The sequence below is a fragment of the Hetaerina americana genome, unplaced genomic scaffold (genome assembly GCF_022747635.1).
Source record: "Hetaerina americana unplaced genomic scaffold, ioHetAmer1.1.p SCAF_16, whole genome shotgun sequence".
Lineage (NCBI taxonomy): Eukaryota > Metazoa > Arthropoda > Insecta > Odonata > Calopterygidae > Hetaerina > Hetaerina americana.
The window spans coordinates 517,295-537,478 of record NW_027286719.1 but is presented as its reverse complement, the minus strand read 5'-3'; the positions used below and the strand labels follow the sequence as shown (position 1 = coordinate 537,478).

General features: G+C 36.9%; 1 protein-coding gene across 1 annotated transcript in view; it reads right to left on the bottom strand.

Moving 5' to 3' along the window:
* Nucleotides 1–819: 819 nt before the first annotated feature.
* twin (CCR4-NOT transcription complex subunit 6-like twin) overlaps nucleotides 820–20,184 on the bottom strand; it is a 58,951-nt gene continuing 39,586 nt past the window's right edge. Inside the window, exons 5-12 of the mRNA XM_071584004.1 lie at nucleotides 17,210–17,278; nucleotides 16,106–16,263; nucleotides 12,628–12,782; nucleotides 10,605–10,756; nucleotides 9,546–9,806; nucleotides 8,195–8,375; nucleotides 6,768–6,907; nucleotides 820–3,801 (exon numbers count right to left, since the gene is read on the bottom strand). Of these exons, the coding sequence (XP_071440105.1) occupies nucleotides 3,722–3,801; nucleotides 6,768–6,907; nucleotides 8,195–8,375; nucleotides 9,546–9,806; nucleotides 10,605–10,756; nucleotides 12,628–12,782; nucleotides 16,106–16,263; nucleotides 17,210–17,278 (1,196 nt within the window). The 3' untranslated portion in view covers nucleotides 820–3,721. The remainder of the gene's footprint in view (nucleotides 3,802–6,767; nucleotides 6,908–8,194; nucleotides 8,376–9,545; nucleotides 9,807–10,604; nucleotides 10,757–12,627; nucleotides 12,783–16,105; nucleotides 16,264–17,209; nucleotides 17,279–20,184) is intronic.

The window sequence follows — 20,184 nt, the reverse complement described above, 5'->3', positions numbered from 1 at the left end:
TAATAATCAATTTTAACAGCAATTTAAGAATTTGACAAAAGGCTCACCTTATATGTTAACAATTTATGAGAAAATTTTCAAATTTTAACTTGCTCTTAGAGTAAAACCTCACATTTGTGACTTTGAGGAGACCAGGGGATAAATATGCAAACATCGAGGCTCATGCAATAATGAGACTGGAAAAAAGTATTTCAAAAGTGCAAATGAAAAAGAACAAACAATGAATAGTTTTGAGTATGATTTTCCACATAAGAATTCTTCACATGTACTATAAGGATGTGTATTTATGTGTATACTTGTAATAGCATCTCCAGTTTCTGCTTGACTGTGTCAATCTTTTTATTACCTTTAAAACGTTTTTGAAGCAAAAATAATCAAAAATAAAAAGATATAACATGTAACTAATGTCAGCCAATGGGCCAGGGCCTAGTCACATTGTTTGAGTAATGGTTCCTGGTCAAGGAGCAGTGTGCAAATGGAGTTGGAGAGGGGTGGCCTCTCACGCCTCCACCAGAGCACTCCGGTCTCTGTTGGCAGCCAGGTGAAACGTGGGCTGGCAAAATGGACCATGAGGTCTAAGTGACCAGGGCTCCTGTCAAAGGCCCCCCACCCTCAACCTGCCTAAGGCCAATCAACACCTATCGTGTTACTTTTAAAGGGTTTTTAAATATAATCCTAATGAGAAAAAAAAGCATAACATTTCAAACAGTTCAGATTACCAGGCTGGCTTTTAACTAATCTGATGATCATTTGAAATATTGGTTAATATTAACCATAACAACTAAATTATTAGCTAAACTAACTTTAATGAACCAATATATTTAATTAAACATAAAAGGTACAACTATGAATGGAACCTCGGACAAATACAATAAAAATCGACTTGTGATTTCCGTCAGGTTTTACAAATGTAAATTTGAGGTTTTGATTGCCTTAGTTCTTGCTCAGAGCAATCCAGGCCACAGAAAATACACCAATTCGAGGATTATATCAATTTGGAGTCCATAAATTCAATGTACTAAGTAAAACTCTCACTTATATCTGTCTGAAATATCTAACTTGACAATACATTAGGTACACACAAGTAAAATTTGAATTATAAACTTTCATAATTTTTAGAACTCTTGTGAAAAAAATAATTGTACAGCCAAAATGAGGAATATCACCATTTCTTCATAAATATAGAAAAAAATGAACAATAATTAACATTTCAGTGAAAGTGTCAACAAATGATTTCACTTCAGATTGATGACCACATATGAAAAATCATGAGTAAAAGACAATTCTGATATTGTGTTCCTATTGCATGCACAGATCTCTTCTCTGCCGCATGATAGGAAGGGGAGTGGGTTTCGTTGTGTTGGCTCAAATATAATTTCCTCTCTCTCTGGGTGATACTACATAACTTAAAGTGCTTCTACCACTCAACTAGAAACTCTGTAACTGGCTGAAATAAGAAGTTGATGCTTGCATGCATCAGCAGTCACAAGCAAAGAGAGAGTACCATCCTCGTCACAAATTGAATCTCAGCAGAATAGGGAAGTGGGCGGGCCAGCAGCAGGGCTAAGCCGTATTTGACCCAAAGAATATAAAGAGAACATGACTTCAAAACAACTAGAGAGAATAACTTGAAAAATAAGATTTATTTTTCACTTTCAGAAAAAATATTCTATTTGAAATGTTGGAATTACAGAAAAAAAACTGATGTCACAGCATAAATTTTACATCAAAACGAACACAAATGGGGATGATGTGAATTGAGGACTTACTGTATCGATGGGTATCCAAGTTACAACAATGGGATTGGATTTCAATCTTGACACTCCATCCTTTCCCTGTTAAGCGCAGGGGCCTCAACAGCTCCCCATTCGGCATGTAAGAATTCGTGTGCTGACAAGCAATTAACCATCAACCACACTTATCAACCTGAAGGTTGGTTTAATACGTGAGGCTACAGCTCACCAACAATACTAAGCCTTGCATGGTGGGTGAAATTCATGCATCGACAGGCTGATAAGGGGGGTTGGTTCATTCCTTTGATCTGTTCCACCCGAGGTTTTCCAGGAAGATCTAGAATCTGAAAAATGACACTGCTTGGATGAAGCCTAGGGTGTCCTGAGAGATGCCCGGGAATCAAACCCAGGCCCTCCAGTCAGTGGCCCAATTCTCTACCCTCGGGATTACAATGACCCTTTCAAGCAATTTAGAGGATAAAAAAAGGAGCACTGGCAACTCGATATCGCTATAGTCATTGGAATGTAAGGGGAAGATTAATGATCAGGAGCACACACTAGGGGGTTGGTTCCATCGCCTGCCCCTCCCACCGTGCCATGAGAGGGCAGGGGAGAAGAGGTGGGGACGAGAGGGGGAGACAAGGGGGAGTGCCTCCTGGAATTACCACCCTCCTCCTCTTACACACACCATCCTTCCATGAATCCCAATACACAATTGTTTATGAAAACAAAAATTACTTAAAAAAATTTGAACACCTAAAAATTAAAATCCATTACTAAAAATGATTACACTGAGCTTTTGTTAGTGTAATTAGAGTATTTAGGAAATAATGAGAATACATCTAACTCCCAGAACACAAAAGTCTTCACTTGGATGAATAAAAAATTAGACAAGACTCGAAACTTGAGACAAATCTGCAACGAGCCAGTCTTAAATTATTGAACTGACCTGCACTTCCAATAATAGCTAGCCATGGATATTCCATAGAGACATAATGAGTTAAAGCTAAATGAATTTTAAAATGACATTAATTCAATTATAACAGTAATATACTTCCCCATCTCCATATGCTCCCATAGAAACATCTAGTCATTATCAATTTTAAGTAACAAAATTAGGTTTGTGATTTTAACTTGCATAGATTGAGATTTGAAAAATAACACCTTAGTTGGCTGGAGTGTCACGAGTTACGACAAACGCCTAAATTCAACAAGTGAAAACTAATTGGGGGAAAAAAATTGCAAGTGCCTTAGTACAAATTCAAGGAAAACATACCTTAAATTTGTAATAAGGTCAGACCTGATTGAGAACTACCATGAACAAAAGAAGAAAACTCACATGCATCATAGGAGATAATCATAGCAAAAAAAATGTAAGGGAAAAATAGGTCCTTCAATTCACCTTTCCCTGTCACAATGAAAACTTTCAATTTAACAGCAAAAAATAAAATTGCACATTACCAAACTACTATTGCCAAGACCTTTCTCATTCAATGCAAGAACACACACAAGTCCAAACACACACAGAAACACACTCATTCATCATTATGAAGAGATAGCGGCCAAAAAATCATTGGAAAATGATTTTGGAATATTTACCATTTGGGTTTTAGAAAAATATTTCTTTTTTTTTTTTAAATGCAAGCTGTTCAAGAATACTGCCATTATTCAGTCTGAGATCATTTCCGGCCACTTCTGATTCTTTATCAAATGCAACCACCAAATGCACTTTCACAAAAAAACTTTTCAGATCTTCTACAACACCAAACAATTACAGTACATACAATTTCACAAAGGAATATTATCTTCTTAGAACCAAACTTCTTTGATGGCATAAAGATGTGAGCTCACCAGAAATACCGCTATGGGTCAAAATGCTCAGTGGTACCCCTTACAGGGCATGAATGTTGAAATTAAAGTCATGCAGACTGACTGCATTCCGTCACCCTTTACTGACAGAACATGATGACCTTAGATCAGACAGACTGCTATCTGCGGACTATAAGCCCATTCATATTTGGCAAAATTGAGGCAGTCATCTCAAGCTCCACCAACAGTGGGAAATGATCTGAAAGAAAGAAACCATATGCTTACTATCTCGACAATTCTCACTTCATTAATACCACCAAAACATACGCTCACGACGAAATGAAAAAAAAAATGATGCAGAAAAGTATAAAGAAGACTTAGGCAATTGGATCCATTAGCATACTAAATTGCAGCGAAAACTTAAATTCAATTGATTTTCCAGGGACCATCATAAAGAGCAAGACCAAAGAAAGTATTAAAATGGGGAAATAAATTGAACATTTACAAATATGCAAGGAAAATAACTACATAAAACATTTAATGTGTAAATGCTTAAAACAAATAGCAATGTACATGCATACAAATTTGAAAACACTCGGTGGTTTCCCCAAAATGATTGGAAAAGATTAGCTTTGCTCTTTTGCACTGACAAATTTTCCGTTTTGCCCTCTCAAGATTTCTAAAATATTTATTAAGCTTGAATGAGGCAGAACTACTAGGAAGGACAGAACAACAAAAAGTTCGTTATCACTGTTATAATCAAAATCAAATCTTCCACAGTTTTTGAAACAATTGAAACTAAGGGAATAGCGCAGCAACATGGCAATTTGTTTCGAGGCACATCAAAGGGAATTTTAAACTCGAGTTATATTTTGCAAGGCTTCTCACAGAAATTACGAATGAACGGGAAACTGAGGATTAATTAATTTATGTTATTAGGGATAACTCTCGCACTGTGATTGCTGCATTAAACCTGCCAAAGTTTGAACATTTGCCATGCATTGCTCATCAATTGCACACTGTTGCTAAAACTGCTACATATACTGAAAGGTTTAAAATGTCATCATTTGACAGCTACGTGCTGTAAATATGGGGAGGGGGGCTACACGTTCTGCCAAAGCCTTAAAGCATCATCAAGTCAAATTTGGAGTTAAAAGGTTTACAAGATGAACCTGCAAAGTGGAATTAAACATACCTCATGATTACATGCACCCTGGAATGGAAACCAGCTTCCAATCTGACCAGCGGCTTTGCCGATTGGACTTACCAAAGTCAATGATGTCATTAAGCCTTTATGAGGCTACCATCACATAGCAATCTTCTACTGTAACAGTACCAACAACATTGATTCCAATGAAAAATGGAATTTTAAGACTCGTGGAGGAACCAGCATTTCTATGTTCCAGATAGGAGGCGGTGAAGAATGCTTACATTTATTGAAATAGACTTTGAATTAGCTGACATTGAAAGAAATGTGCTGTTGCAATGATTCTGGAGCCTCACTTCAACAAAAAATTCTTAAAGAAGGTTGAGACCGTGCGGAAAAGGTATTAGTCAACCGATCGCAAGATTGTGTTTCAAAGTTAATTCTATCAATTAAATATAACCTATCATGCCACCATGATGTCTTCAAACTGACATAATCCTTTGTTATCTATATTAACTCTTATGCTATGAAAATCACAAGCAGAATTTAATAACATTATCCTTTTCTAAGTGGCCAAATATCTATTCCTGGTGCAAAAAAAGTTAAATACAACCCATATTACTTCAGCCTCATTTAACTTATAAATTAAATAACTTATTCAGTAAATTAAACCTTTTGCATGCTACTGCCTTCAAAATTGTGAAAAAACCTAAATTTTGGTAATCTTATTGTGAAATTAAAAAAAAAGATGTTAAAAAAATGAACTAATTATAATTAACAAATCCATTATACGAAATGATGAAGACTGAGCAATTTTCAGTTATTTTTTCATGTAACAGGTCATAGAAATATTATTTTCAAGGATTCAAGATTTGGATCGGATCACATTTTTGAATCGTTAGTTTTGGTGCAGTGTTCATCATTTTCCAGATCTTTTTCAAATGTTCTTATCTGCATGCCATTACCTGGTGCTTACGTGCAGTAAAAAAGTATACTAAACCTATCTCTCCATACTTCATCAGAATGCAGGTCTGTTTACAGGAAGTTTAACACACGACCACAGAATTTCACCCAGAGCAAGGCTTTTACGGAGAAATAAAAAATACATTTCCCCAAAGCATAGACAACACAGTGGCACAAATGCTTGATTCCATGAGTCATCATTTGAACCATTTAAAGGCTACGATATACCATCTTCCAAATGTACAGGGTGCGGCACTTAAATCCGGACAAGCACGCCTTCCCTCGAATGAGATTTCCTCGCCAGGTCAGCGAAACCTTCCCCAGGCATTATACTTATCCACAATATCATAAACAGTTATTCTGTTGTAGCAGAAGAATCAAAATATTTCGAAATATAACAACCAGAGCGAACACTTTTGAAATGGTGGCTGTTCGATCATACTCTGCACTTGTACGTAACATCATGGCCATGTTGAAGTTATTACTGTTTACTAGATGCCTATAGCTTTCAAGAACGCCAATCACAACCTCCAGTGGAACTACGATATGGCAGGAAATTCAAATTAAAATTTGCCTGGATTTAAGCGCCGGTTCCTGTACAATCTTAAAGCCCCATGGTGTCAAAAATGTAATAATTCCATTGGGGAATATTGAGAACCACATGGAAAAACCAAAAATTACCAATAAACCCTTCAATGAGACTTTTATCATTTAAGCATTCCTCTGTACGACACACTCAACACTGATGAACATAAAAAATGGGACCCTGGAATTTAATGGGAGCTTCGACTGCACTTAGAAAAATTTGGCAGTAGTTATTCAATACATTTTACCCAACTATGGAGACATTCAGGTACTGATAATCCATTGCCAATTTCAAATTTGATAGTTAGAATTATGTAAGTATTTTAAACATACAGATTGGTAAAATGATAGGAATTAAAATTAATATGCTTTTGGATTTATAATTCCATTTTATATGGCAACAAAATTTGAAGTAAATTTTTTGCAAAATGTTAAATTAAATAGCTTTATGTAAGGTATTCAGCCAAAATATTGCATTGAAATCTATTCACAAGAAAACGGCACAAAAGGATATCATGAGGTCATCCTACCAGAGGGAACATGTGGGTGTGGGCAGCCCACCACTTTGTTGTCCCGGAACCAGTCGTGTGCGAGTGGGCCGAGGAGTCCCAAGGGAGTCATGGTCATCCGAGGGTAGAAGATGTAATCAATTATTCCTTTGAAGTCATAGCTACACGGGGAAAAATACAGAGATATTATCCACAGTCACAGTGCAATGATTAAGTACTAAATTAATTAAGTTGAGCACTTGGGAGGCCATTTAATAACTGTATTTAGGACAATGATTCATATTGTATTAAGCACCTGTGATACCTGGCATAGCCAGAAACACATTAGACCATGTAATGTTTCCAGAGTCAGCAACATGCTTCTCCTACACCAGCTAAAACAATGAACTTGGGATGTTTATGCTAACTAATTTAAGATATTTTTATACAGATGCTACTAGATTCATTACAATTACATGAACTAACTCCTTTAACACACAGTCATACAAGAGTTATTTATAAACACGAGGGGTTCAGGCTGAAGTCATTTGGAATGACCAATTAATTATCCAAAGAAAATAGTTAAAGGAAAAGAGTTCTGACAAGAGCCTTTTATGACTTTTACAGATGCAAATACAGTATATTCAAGCATGAAATGTTATACATAATGTTTCTTATCAGCATTGAGCAGTTTTCACTGACTTGAGGAAACAATATTCATCACACATGATCATTCCAATATTTACAGCTGTGCCATATTTTCACTTTGAGCAGATTTCCTTTTAATGTCCATTACATTAAAGTACACAAGAAACTAAAATCTGTTTGTGATCATTTGTATGATCCAATCATGGAATTCTGTATCATTACCACATCCACAAACATTCACCTCTCCATGCAATGCCACATTACCTTATAAACTAACTGAAGTCATACTTCAATTTTAATAGTGAATGAAATAATATAACATACATGACTGAATGCAATGGCTATAATAAATGTTTGATTTTTCCTATAATAATTCTTTCACCGCGTCAAAGATACGCTTTAACTCACAAAATAAGTGTGAATCTTTGAATGGAAATATGATGCTTGCTTTCAATTGTAACACATGGTCCACATGATATACTGTTCAAATGCGTATGGTAATTAGAATGAGGGTAAATGACAATTCATGCTCGGAAAAAGGCAATTTGTCCTTGATGGCTGCCAACCACCTTTTAGAGTGTAAACATGGAAGTGTTTTTAAACCGTCACTAATGACTTGTCATCACTCCATCACTGATGCCATTCTTTCTTTACAGGAAAAACTATTTCTAAAGGCAAGATATAAAAAAACCTATGAAACTCTATGGAATAAGGAGAGTGGGCTTAAAGGTGAAAAGAATGGACTACTTTTTGGAGCAGAGGAGCTCCTTCCAGCCTCTTCACACTCTACTCCCACCCACCATGCATGACTTGCAACATACGTGAAATTTGTGAACGCCATCACATCTGAGCTGTATGCAGAAGCTAGCTTGAAGGAATGGGTGTACTCATTTGGCCGGTCACAGGGTGAGATCTTCCTGAGGCAAGATTTGTATCCCAGCAATTCCTTAAAATCTGGATGGTCGGCTGAAACCCGTCCAGTTGTAAGGAATTCAACAACACCTACAAAAAATATGAAGAGTTTTCAATTTCCATTTCACCAGGCAATAGCTGCACCCTCATTCCAATTTTGAACCACTATCAGCAGAATTAAGTGGAGACCACCAGTCTCATAGGTTTGCATAATACTATTGCAATAGGTTTCATGCCAATGTGGAAATTAACCTTGTTGGCATTGCTGCCATCAACACATATAGAAATGAGCTTCGAGACATGGCATGGGATTCATGTTTCCACATCCGAATGGAACGTTTTCATCAGTTTTCATCAGCTTTCACCTAATCGAATAACACACACATATTCACATTGGAGAAATCAAAACATATAATGTATAATGAATAAATACATCACAAAACTTATTTTGGTACAGAACGGGAAAAATAATAGAAAATTTATTCGAAATCACTCTCTCACAAAAAGCAACAGAATACTAAAAATTGTATAATAACATAAACCAAGAGTTTAAGACAGAAATTTCAAGCAATAATTTGGACTACCCCACAAGATGCATCCCATATTTTTGACGTATTTTGAGGGAAAATAGTTCACCCTGTACAGAGGCAAATATGGTCAGTCATAAGGAGCTTTGAACATAAGAAGGGCAAGGCATATTCAGTAGAATTATGGCTTTCATTTCATCTATTGCCATGCATTAAGATAACTAATCAATCTAGTTTTCATTAAAATAAATAAGAGCTTAACTTCAGCAAAATGGAAATAGTTTCGTTTTGTAATTTTAGTTGTAATGGTGCAACGCACAGATGCTGCTCTTCTCTGATTTGCATGATGGCGCCAGCCACAGGCAAAATACATTTACATGTATAATTTATAGAGGTTACTAAAACATTTAAGAATATTACAACATATGCTGCGACATATAGGGGTTGACGGCACATGATTTCCATTACATTTCAGTGGAATTAGGAGACTTAACCACAAGATATTCTCCCTTCTAACGGTGAATATAAGGAGGGCAAACCCTAGAATTTGGTAATCCCCATTCAATTAACTCTTTGCAAGAAATACCTATCCACTTTCCAATGACCACACTGAAAAAAACGAAGTTGTGAATGATTCCTTCATGCACGATTTTAAATGATGCCAAAAGGATATGTAATAAATTTAAATGTGAATTGAAAACACTAAACGGCAAAAAGTATGCAAATAACTTACCTGAATCAGGCAAAGAGTTAAAATCGCCACAGAGCAAGAGATGCACAGAATCTTGCCTTGGCTTATGAGGCTGCATTGACATTCGATAGCCTAGGAGAGATTCACTTCCAGCAATTTCATCCAAGATAACTCGAAGTTCATGGGATAACATCATTGTTTGAATAAGTTTAACATCACAGTATTCGGGATCCCAATGTATATGGGCAGTGCATACTAGAATTCTCTGCGGCACTACTTGCCCTGAGGAATCTACAGGAAGTCCTACAAGAAGAAAACATCGAGCACTGTTGATAATAAAGTAAACAAGCATTTGACTGGAGTCTGTTTTAAAAATGGCACCAGGACTATAGAATATGATTAGTTATACAATGTTTATAAATTCGCTACATTGGTAGATTTTGTACAACTAATGTGGCAAGGGAAAAACCAAAATGCTAAAATTCTTTCAAAAATGGCACAATTTGACTGAGACAGTAACATTACTTTGAAAAAATTAGGCACGACAGCATTTAATGCCCCCAGTCTTTTCAAAATGAGTCTATTAATGGGACATGAAAACTCATTGCTCAATTTTACAACCTCTCGCCCTCTTAAATCTAGTTAAGATAACCGCAACTACTGATACTGATAATTGCAACAGTCAACATGCATGTTTTGGGCTCCTCAGGAGCATACACAAGGGAAAAGTGTAAAGAGGTAAACATGAAAAAGGACACAGAAACTTAAAATTTAAGGTAAGATGCCAAATGGTAAAGGCAGTCTGAATCTCGTTTTACACAGACTGAAGTTATGTCATTTATCTATGAAATACCAAATTGTAAACGTGTTGTTTTCTATAGCATTAAAGTTTAAAATAATAGTTTTCATTTGAAAAGTTGACATATTTATTGCAAATTATTAGTTGACAAGACACCAATTTACCAGCTGTATCTAAATGCATGCAGGGTGGGTATTTTGGAGTCAATATTTATTTTTCTACTATATTCTTTACTCATCACTGATGTTCTCAATCTATGATTACAAAAGTACTGAAAAGAAGAAATAATCCAAAACACTGACCATTTTCCCAGGCAATATCATTTGTATGAAGGAGTGCAGCAAGACCAATGTTATCCTTTGGCATGACACGGTTCAGCATATCATCTGACCCCTCAGCCTGGGCCATTGCAAGCTGATTGAACTCCACGAGGTACTCCTTTTCCATTGTAAACCTTTGTCCAAAAGATAAAATATTATTAAGATTCATAGCATCAAGGATTTGGGCAAAAAAAGTATTTTACAGCAACAAGAGTACTCAAAAGAGAACAAGCCTACGTACAAGGCATCCAATGGGCACGAGATATCCAATACATTGACATACGCATGCAGTCCCATGGAATTGTGCCTGTCCCTGCCACAGCATTTCAACCTTGCAAGTCAGGTGAAATTCTGCACTTGGCATGAAAACTCACGTCTATTGACAAAAATGTTCAAATAAGCTGTTTTTCCCTAAAGAATCTCACGAGTATAACAGGAGTAACAATTAGATCACTGGAAAAAATATATTTTCCATACATACAAAGTCTGGATAAAAAGTATTGGTGACAGTTTTTTCCTGATATGGGCGTGAAGTGCTGAATTCAGACAGCCAGTTAAGTGTGCGCATGATCACACATCATATTGCCATTCAAACAATGATAGTGCACACCTTTATCACCGAAAATTTGGCGATGCAAAAGATCTCCGCTTAACTCGTCCCAAAGGTCTTTGGATGGATGACCAAGAGCAGAGTCAAGTGTCTGCGCGTGAAGACCTTCTGCAATGGCATCGCGATGATTCCCCAACCCCCTTACAGTCCTGACTTGCCACCAACAGACTAATTCCTATCACCAAAAGTGATATTCTCCCTCAATGGACACCACCATGGGACCCTTAAGTGCCGTCAATGAAGCCTGCATGTATACCCTTATGGAGCTCCTGGAATCCACCTACCAGAAAGCCTTTGTGTTGTGGAAAATCCTTAGACAAATGTGTCAATTTGAGGAATTTTAGCAATATCTGAAGTAAATCCATATTTCAGAAATGTTTCCAGATACTTTTTATATAAACCTTGTATGAAGGATTAATTATTATTTATAGTTTCCTGGTTGACATCCTTATAACTATTATAAAAATGCCCACATTTTTGCATGAATTTCCTTCGACTTCTTTTGGGATGATGGTTTGAAAAAAAAGAAAACCCTGAAGTGTCCATGCAAAACGAATCCTCAGACATAAAACTTACACATGCAATGATTACATGAGAGAGCTAAAACAAAGAACTCAGGAAGGCCATTCTATAAAAACTAAGGACCATTACGACAAGAGAGTAACCCGGCAGCTATTTGAAGTACAAGACAAGGCTGTTACATGATGAAACATAAAACTAAGGAGATTCAAAAAACTGTCTTCCCAATGGACCAGTCCCTATGATGCAATCAAGAGGGGTGGAGAGTTCAGTAAGTGATAATGCTACGACCAGACTAATAAATATCATTTAACAGATCTCATTTGGATATTCATTTCAATACCATACCAATCTGAATAAAAAATCCTTCACGAAATAAACACTTTCACACTGAGCTTGCAGTACACAAAATTGCTGTAAATAAAATAACAATCACCTGAGATTTCCATAGCAAAAGAATTCTGACTGAGAAAAAGTGAAGTGGCTAAGGAGGCTTCAGAATGTCATCGCAATCTATTTACTTCCACTAGAAAGCAGATTTGCAAGAGTTGCGATCCATTTCAAGATGCATCTCTGAAGTTTACGGGCAAGTATTTTCCCTTAGATTTTTCACTAAGAAAAGCTGAGCACATTTGGGGACACAATCATTTATTGAGAGATAGAATACCGAATGTCACAATTAATTTTCCAAACAGAACGCTGCTGGCTCATCTTATTTCAAGCATAATAACCATTAAATAAGTCAAAACTTCTCAAAATAATTTTAAAAGGAAAGAGATTGAAGTGAAAAGAAATTAGAAAGTATTAGCTGCAATACTGCATGTCTACTAAAGATGGTCACACTAATGTATATTAAATTAAAAAACATTTGCTTACTTTGCCCGTCGATAGAATATTGCACAACCATCCACATATTTCCTTTCATTCTCTGCCATTGTTTTTGCACGAGATTTTGGAGAAAAGATGCCATCATAGCCATCAGCTTTCAACTCTGGCAAGAAGAAATTATGAAACTGGTCCGTTTCCACCTCCTAAAAAGATAAGGAATTATTAAAGTCATTTTGACAAATTAAAAAGTACAAGTATTCAACTACTCCAGTAAGGTAATTAAATTATAATTGGATCTATTAGGGAAAGATAAATGGAACAATTTCAGAATCTCCGCCGACCCCGGTGGAGGCGGGGTAACGTCCACGTCTGCCATTCCAAGGGCCGCGGGTTTGATTCCTGCCTGGGTGAGTTTCCCTCCATCTAGGGCTTGGGTGTTTGTAAATGTAACCATTGTTATCGTTGTTAATAGTTTGATGTAAAGGCCAAAATGTGCTGTTTTCGGACTAATGCTGAATAAATAAAAATAAAAAAATAAATCACCCAGAATTTGCCAAATTACTTATGTAGGAGCAGTGAGGATAAACAAAAGGCACCTTACAGCATGTTTTACATCTCCTGGGGGTCAGGAATCATTTTCATTTCATTTTGGTTTTAAAAGCCATAGTTACTGTAAAATACAGACCAAAATCAAAAATAAATGTCCTTTTGTTTTCTATGAATCCACGTGGAAAAATTCTGACTAAGTTCTCAGCTCTGGATTAACTCAATTAGCTATTTAAATGTCGTTCAAGTGAACACTAAGAGCATTAGAATATTCCAAAAAAGATGTTAGTTGCTTCAGACTTGGATAGCTAGAATGACATCTGCTGCTTCCGCCTAGAGAGGAAATATTTCTTTGTTTTTTCTTCCAGTATTGTAATATACCACTATCAACCAATGATAATGTTTTGTGTGGCATTGATTGGAAAAGAGAGAGTTCTGTTCCATCCTCACAGTACTCATCATAGTCAAGGTGATTTTTTTATTCTACTTTGGACAATGCCTTTCCATTCCTTCACAATTGCCACACTGGATTTTCCAGAGACATGCCGTCATGCACACTATGATAGGCCTAGTTTTAAAACTATTGAGCCATTCAACTAAGGCATTAATGTTGGCATTTCCAAAAGAAACTGCATCCTCCATGCCTTTTTGTTGCACCATTGGACCAGTAAATGAATATTCCTGGATCATGTTCATGCATGCAACTCCCAATTTAAGTTGCTGAATGCCTCACTTTTGCTGGAAGGTAATTCTCTTTAGGAATGAAATAAGAGTGGCCTTAAATACGAACGTAGCTGGGATTAAAATGCTGGTATGCAACTGCGCTTGAGGTTACCTTGTGTTTTGTAGAAATTTTGCATTCTTCTGTATTTGAATACAAGACTGCATATTCTAGGGAGAATAATGTGGTGGTTTCCCCTTGCCTTCCACATTGCAGTACTACGGTCAATACCATGAACTTCACTCCGACCCACAGCTGTGGCAGCCGATGCTGGGCTGACCCACTTGGCCCGTGCCACCAGTACCTAATGGTGAAACTTCTGCCTTTCACCATGAGTTCAGGGTAGCTTTACAGCAGGAGTCTATTTTTCTCATTGCCTTATTCCGAAAAACCATAATTGTATTTTTTTGTTAATGCGTGGTTGTCTCGTTCCAAACAACCACAGACAAACTTCCCCCCTGGTGCCTTTCACTAAGATAAAGCTAATACCAACCCTGGGTTTCTCTCCACCTTTCCCATCCAACTCTAATGGTGCAAGTGACCTCAGCGGTTGGTTGCCTACACTGATAAATACTACAACTACTGTTATCATTAAGAGCTTGACAAAAGGTATCAAATGCTCTGCATGAATCTGCTAGTGCCTAGAAAGCTAATTACTACTGATTTATAGTTAACTGTAGGAAGCTGATATCTCTGAATGCGGTGGCATTCCTACAAAAAATGCTTAATTTTTTCATAGAATACTTACAGAAATAAGACTTCATCAAATTTGGAAATTGATCACGCTATTTCCTAAAATAAAATGTAGATGCCAGCACACAATTACCACATTCCAGAAATAGCAAAAATTAAACACTGGGGTACTTTTAACTTAAATTTGATGCTAATTTGTAGTAACAATACCAATGAATGCGCAGGGCTTCCAAGATGCATGCAAATTACAAACGAAATTCCCCTTAATTTTTTTAAATTAATGCATTACTTCTCATTAGGTCAATTCGCTTCACTGATGCCTCTTCAGCTGATGTTCGGTGCACATGTTTTAAGTCTCGTCTTGGACAAATACTGCCTGCCTTTGCATGTCAACCCTGGGTTGCTGCATAGGTGGGACCAACATTGGGTCTTGACATGATTAGCATGCCTTTAATGCGCTTTTCCCCCACATTGGCCACATGACCATCCATTTCCTTTTTATATATTCTCACAGGCACGTGGGAAGAAGCCCATAAAACCTACGTTCACCCGCCCAATCAGTCCGCTAGATGTATAGATATCACAAAAGCCGAGCCCAAGCAGTATACTGCAGTGGCACATGCTAAAGCAATACAAGATCAACAACTGGTGACCTAATAACTCATAGAAAATTGCTTAATCCCAGGTAAAGTAACAAATGGAAACAAAATCCTATTCCTTCAAAGCCCATGAAGGCCTACAATCAGGCCATGGGCCATATATACTGTTGATTGATACACCATCCACATGGACAATTTGAATGCATGTTTACATATCCGCAGGCCAATATCTAGAGTATTTTTCCTGTAGGTTACCTTTTTTAACGATTCCAAATGATTTTTAGGAAGAGACGAGCTAACCTGGAGATATGAGTCATTGGCATTCTGATATTACAATATCTTTTATATTGAGCCTGCCGTTTGCCAATTTAAAAAAATCTGAATCTGGTTTATCTAAAATCAATAAAAACTATCATATTAGTATCACTGTCAACCCTGGACATGTATGTAAGAATGACCTGGAATTGAATTAACACTTGGTTTCAGGTTCAATGACAACAACAACGACAAACAGGCACAATACTAACGTAGTTTGATTTGTACCAAATATTAATTGTTGTGAAATACTTTTTGTGCATGGTATTCATTTATTCTAAAACTCAGTAATTATCACTAGGAAGACTTCTTAAATTAAACATCATTGGATTTAAACTGTAATTTTGCAGACACATCCTGCTATTACATCCAATTATTCATTCTTCAGTTGAATGTGTGTACTTTTATTGATGATTTGCTCAATGTGAAGAAAATATGGACGGTTATCAGAATACAAACAGCTCTGCCATTATTTCTCCTGATATTAGCACTAGTCAACATTAGAAAATGGAATAAAAGGAATTCATTTCAGGTAAGATAAGTTGTATAGTAGCTCACTATACTCTCTCAAAATTGATTAGAACAGCTCAATACATCCCCCAAAAAACAGTTTTTAATTTAATTCTTTTCTAAACTTAATTCTAAATGTTACCTGCAAGCTAATGATATCAGCTGCATAGTGGCGAATTTCATTCAGTATGCCTTTCTTGCGATAGTCCCACTGTAGTGCCCATCCTGGGCAGTAGCCGTACATTTGTCTGGTTGCAAATTTGTCACAAAGAATGTTGTAGCACATCACAGTGAAGATACCTGAAGTAATTCAGTTAAGAAATTACGGAAGGGTAATTTTTTTAAAGGCTTACTCATGAGGTTGTCTGTGACTTGGAGTCAGGAAAAGTAAATGGTCCCAAGTGGTTCTGAGTAAGTCCAGTGTAGTCACAAAAATACAAAACCTACAATGATTTATCATACATTAAGCACGTATTAAAGGACACTTTTCAGTTTGGAAAATTGGTAAATAAAGGAAGATGCATGCAAAAATAAAGAGGCATTTAACAGCAAAGGAGTTTTGTGAATACTCTGGAAATAAATTAACAAGATGAAGAGTGGGAAATTGGCTACATTTATAAATTTGAATCATTATTCAACTGCATTTTATTAGATGTGCATAGAATTTTTCACAAAAGGAAGACCACCTGATTTTGCAACTTAAATGTTGGTAGAAGACAGGCTTCTAATGGGCTCATGAAGTAGGAATTAAAAAAAAAAATTATACTTAAATGTACGATTTAAGAAAAGTTAGACATATACAACTATTTAATAACTGTATTAAGAACACTTATCTGTAATGATATATGCTCGCAGTAATAAAAAACCAAGCTTAAGGAAAGGAGTGCCACCTTTTAACACTTCTTTCAATGTTTACACTGATAAAACAAGAAAAAAAGGAATTTTAGGGGCTTGCATTACACTGTATGACATAATACAACAGGAATCTCACCAAGCAATTCAAGATGAAAATTATTAAATAAAGGAAAAGAAAACAAGATTTGCATTTCATTCATTGATGTTAGTGTTATCTCAAGGAATGGAAAAAATGTCATGTCACACTAACTGTAAAAAATGATTCCTGCCGAGGTGGACTTTCCTCCAACTAGGATTTGAGTGTTTTTGATAGCCTTTGCTAGATCTTATCAAAAAGTACAAACTATATTAAATGTTTTTTGATTGCTACTTAAATGGAGAAAACACTCACATGCTGGCTTCGCTCTGCTTGGACGGGTTAGTGGAATCCATGGCCTTTGTGGAGGGTGTGCAGTAGTCACTGAAAATGAACATACATCACTTAATACCCACCATTTACAAAGTAATATGGGTATGTACCAGTTACGCTATACCACGGTAAAATGTAGATTTAGGAAGAACCACATATCCACACAGCTTCGTGGGTGGGCATGCAAATTTAGAATATAATTTACTTGTGATGAAATCATATTTATAAGGATTAGGAGGGGTGCTAGCAAGACTCTTGAACATTTACTGGGGATAAACCTTAAGTAGGAATGAGGTAAACATACAGTAGAGATGTGGAGTACATGTGTAATGGGGTTAATATACATATACACTAAAGGATATCGTTTTTAAGTAATATCTACTAAGATATAACTGAAAAACTGGATAAAATGTATTCTGCAGATTAATTGACCCTTATGTACACATAATATTGTAAATTACAGCTATTAATGTTGATTTATTTGTTTCAAAATGCCATTGATTGAAGTAAATTGCTGCAGATAGAAGAAATAGGCCCACAAAGTGATTTAGCTCCTTCATTTGAAAGGTTTAAGTTCCTGGCAAAACTATGATGAAATGATGGCTATTTATGAAAATGATAGCCCCATCGTATGACACAACTGGGAGGTGGAAAAGGAATTCTCAAACTGGCCACATATCCCTCACAGACAATCCTAGAAATCCATCACTCATAGATGTTGCTGCCACAGCAAAGTGGAGCACTTATCCTGAAGAGCAACCATTCAAAACACACTTTCTTTGATTTCTTGTACACGTGAATTATGAATGTATCATAAATAACAAATAAATCATTTTGAATCTTTTATTGTTTCTACGAATCGAATGGTAGTTTCATTCTGCGATAGAAAAAAAGGTGAACCCGCACCATGATCCTAAATAATGTCTATGTAATATTGTTTGAATCAACCTTGAACAACATTTATTATTTTTGCAGAGAATGCATGATGATATTTTAAATTACTTTACCATATGAGGTTAAGGTGAAAAGTTCTCTGCCTAACAATGAAACACTATGACTTTCAGTTAAAAAGTGATTTTATTTTTTAAAAAAAATCTCCCTTGAATTCAAAACACTTGGTCCAGCGTTTCTCCAACATCAGTTATCCTTCCCGGAAGTAAGGGTCTGGAAGGCTGTGAAAATATCCATCTATGGCCCTCTCAACTTCTTCATTGGAAGTAAAGCGCTTTCCAAAAAAAATTTCTTCAAGCTCGGAACAGATGAAAGTCTGAGGGTGCTAAATCAGGAAATTAAGGGGGATCGACAAGCAAATCGTACCCCAATTCCCATAGTTTTCTAATCGCCAACACACCGTTGTGAGCCGGTGCGTTGCCCTGGTGAAAGACAATATTTTTCTTCTCCAAGCCCGGCCTCTTCTTGCAAATTTTGGTATCAAGCTGATCAAAAAGGCTGGAGTATTCCCCTGTAACTCTTCGCCTATTCGCCTGTAACTGTTCTGACTTTTTTAAGGTGATCAATTAACAGGATCCCTTCCGCATCCCAAAACACACTGGCCATGACCTTTCTGGCAGATGCAATCCACTTTGCTTTCTCTGGCGCTGAACCACTGGCTTACAACCACTGCTTCGACTGCAGTTTTATTTCTGGCATGTAGCGGTGGACCTATGTCTCATTCCTGGTGACAAATCTCTGCACAAAATCGCTCGGTTCCCTCTTGAATCGGTCCAAACATTGCAGCAAAAATCATTTGCAAATTTGCTTTTGACTGGCATTAAGCAAATGCGGTACCCACCTGGCACAGAGCTTTTGCATCCTCATTCTTTGTGCAAGATGTTTTGCACCCTTACTTCCTTTATCCCCACGGCCTTATCGGCATTGGCGACAATGATGTTGGGATTGGACTGTAGGGTTTTTAAGGCATGACACTCGTTCGTGGAGAAGTTATTTTTTGGTTTGAGAGACTCTATGAAGGATTTATTGGAAATTTTTGGAGAAATCAAAGGTTTCAGTAGAAATTGAGGGTATCGGTGAGTATGTTGATGTGGTTGCCTTGTGGTGTAGGAGAGAAGGATAGGTCTTTAATTAGAATGGAAATTTCACCATCCAAAAGGCTGGCATTTGAAAGGTTTACAATGTCATGAGAATTGTCGGGGGGGAGGGGAGGTAGTGTTGGGACCCTTCAGTGGTGGCTTGCGCCTGGGAAAAACCGGAGAGCCTTTGGGAGGAGGGGGGAGGTTGTAAATGCTGCAGAGGTCGACTTGTATTGAAAGAGTGAGGGGGGTGAGTTTGGGAGGAGTTGGTGGGAAAGGTGACAGTGTCGAAAGTTTGAGACCTACTCGGAAGAAGGAAATACATTTATCAACTTTTTAAGGAGACATCGACGTTTTTGTTGGAGGGAACATAGCGCAGATGAAACCATGGCGTTGCGTTGTGGAATTAGGTGAGCAGCAGCCAAGGAGATTATTTTGAAGAGGGAAAATAACCTTTTAAATGTTAATGATTATATTTTGTGTTCCATTATGCCGGCCATATCCTATATATAAAAAATCCATAAACACAGTAATCAACCCGATGGTCGGCTTGGTAGGTGATGGTAGAGTTCACCCAGTACTGAGCCCGACGGCATGTGAAATTCTCACATCAGGGTAGGGGGGCCAGTAGTTCCTTTCCCTGTGCCAGTTATGGTTTCTCAGGAAGACCTGATACCCAAAAATCACTTTAGCTTGGGTGGAGCTGCAGGTGCCCAGAGTGCCTTGCCCGGGAATCGAACCCGGGACCCTCTGGTCAGCAGCCCAACGCTCTACCCACTGGACTACTCATATATATATATATATATATATATATATATATATATATATATATATATATATATATATATATATATATATATATATATATTTTACACATACATACATACAGCCTATGCTATGCTGATAACACAATTCCATGCCACCGAC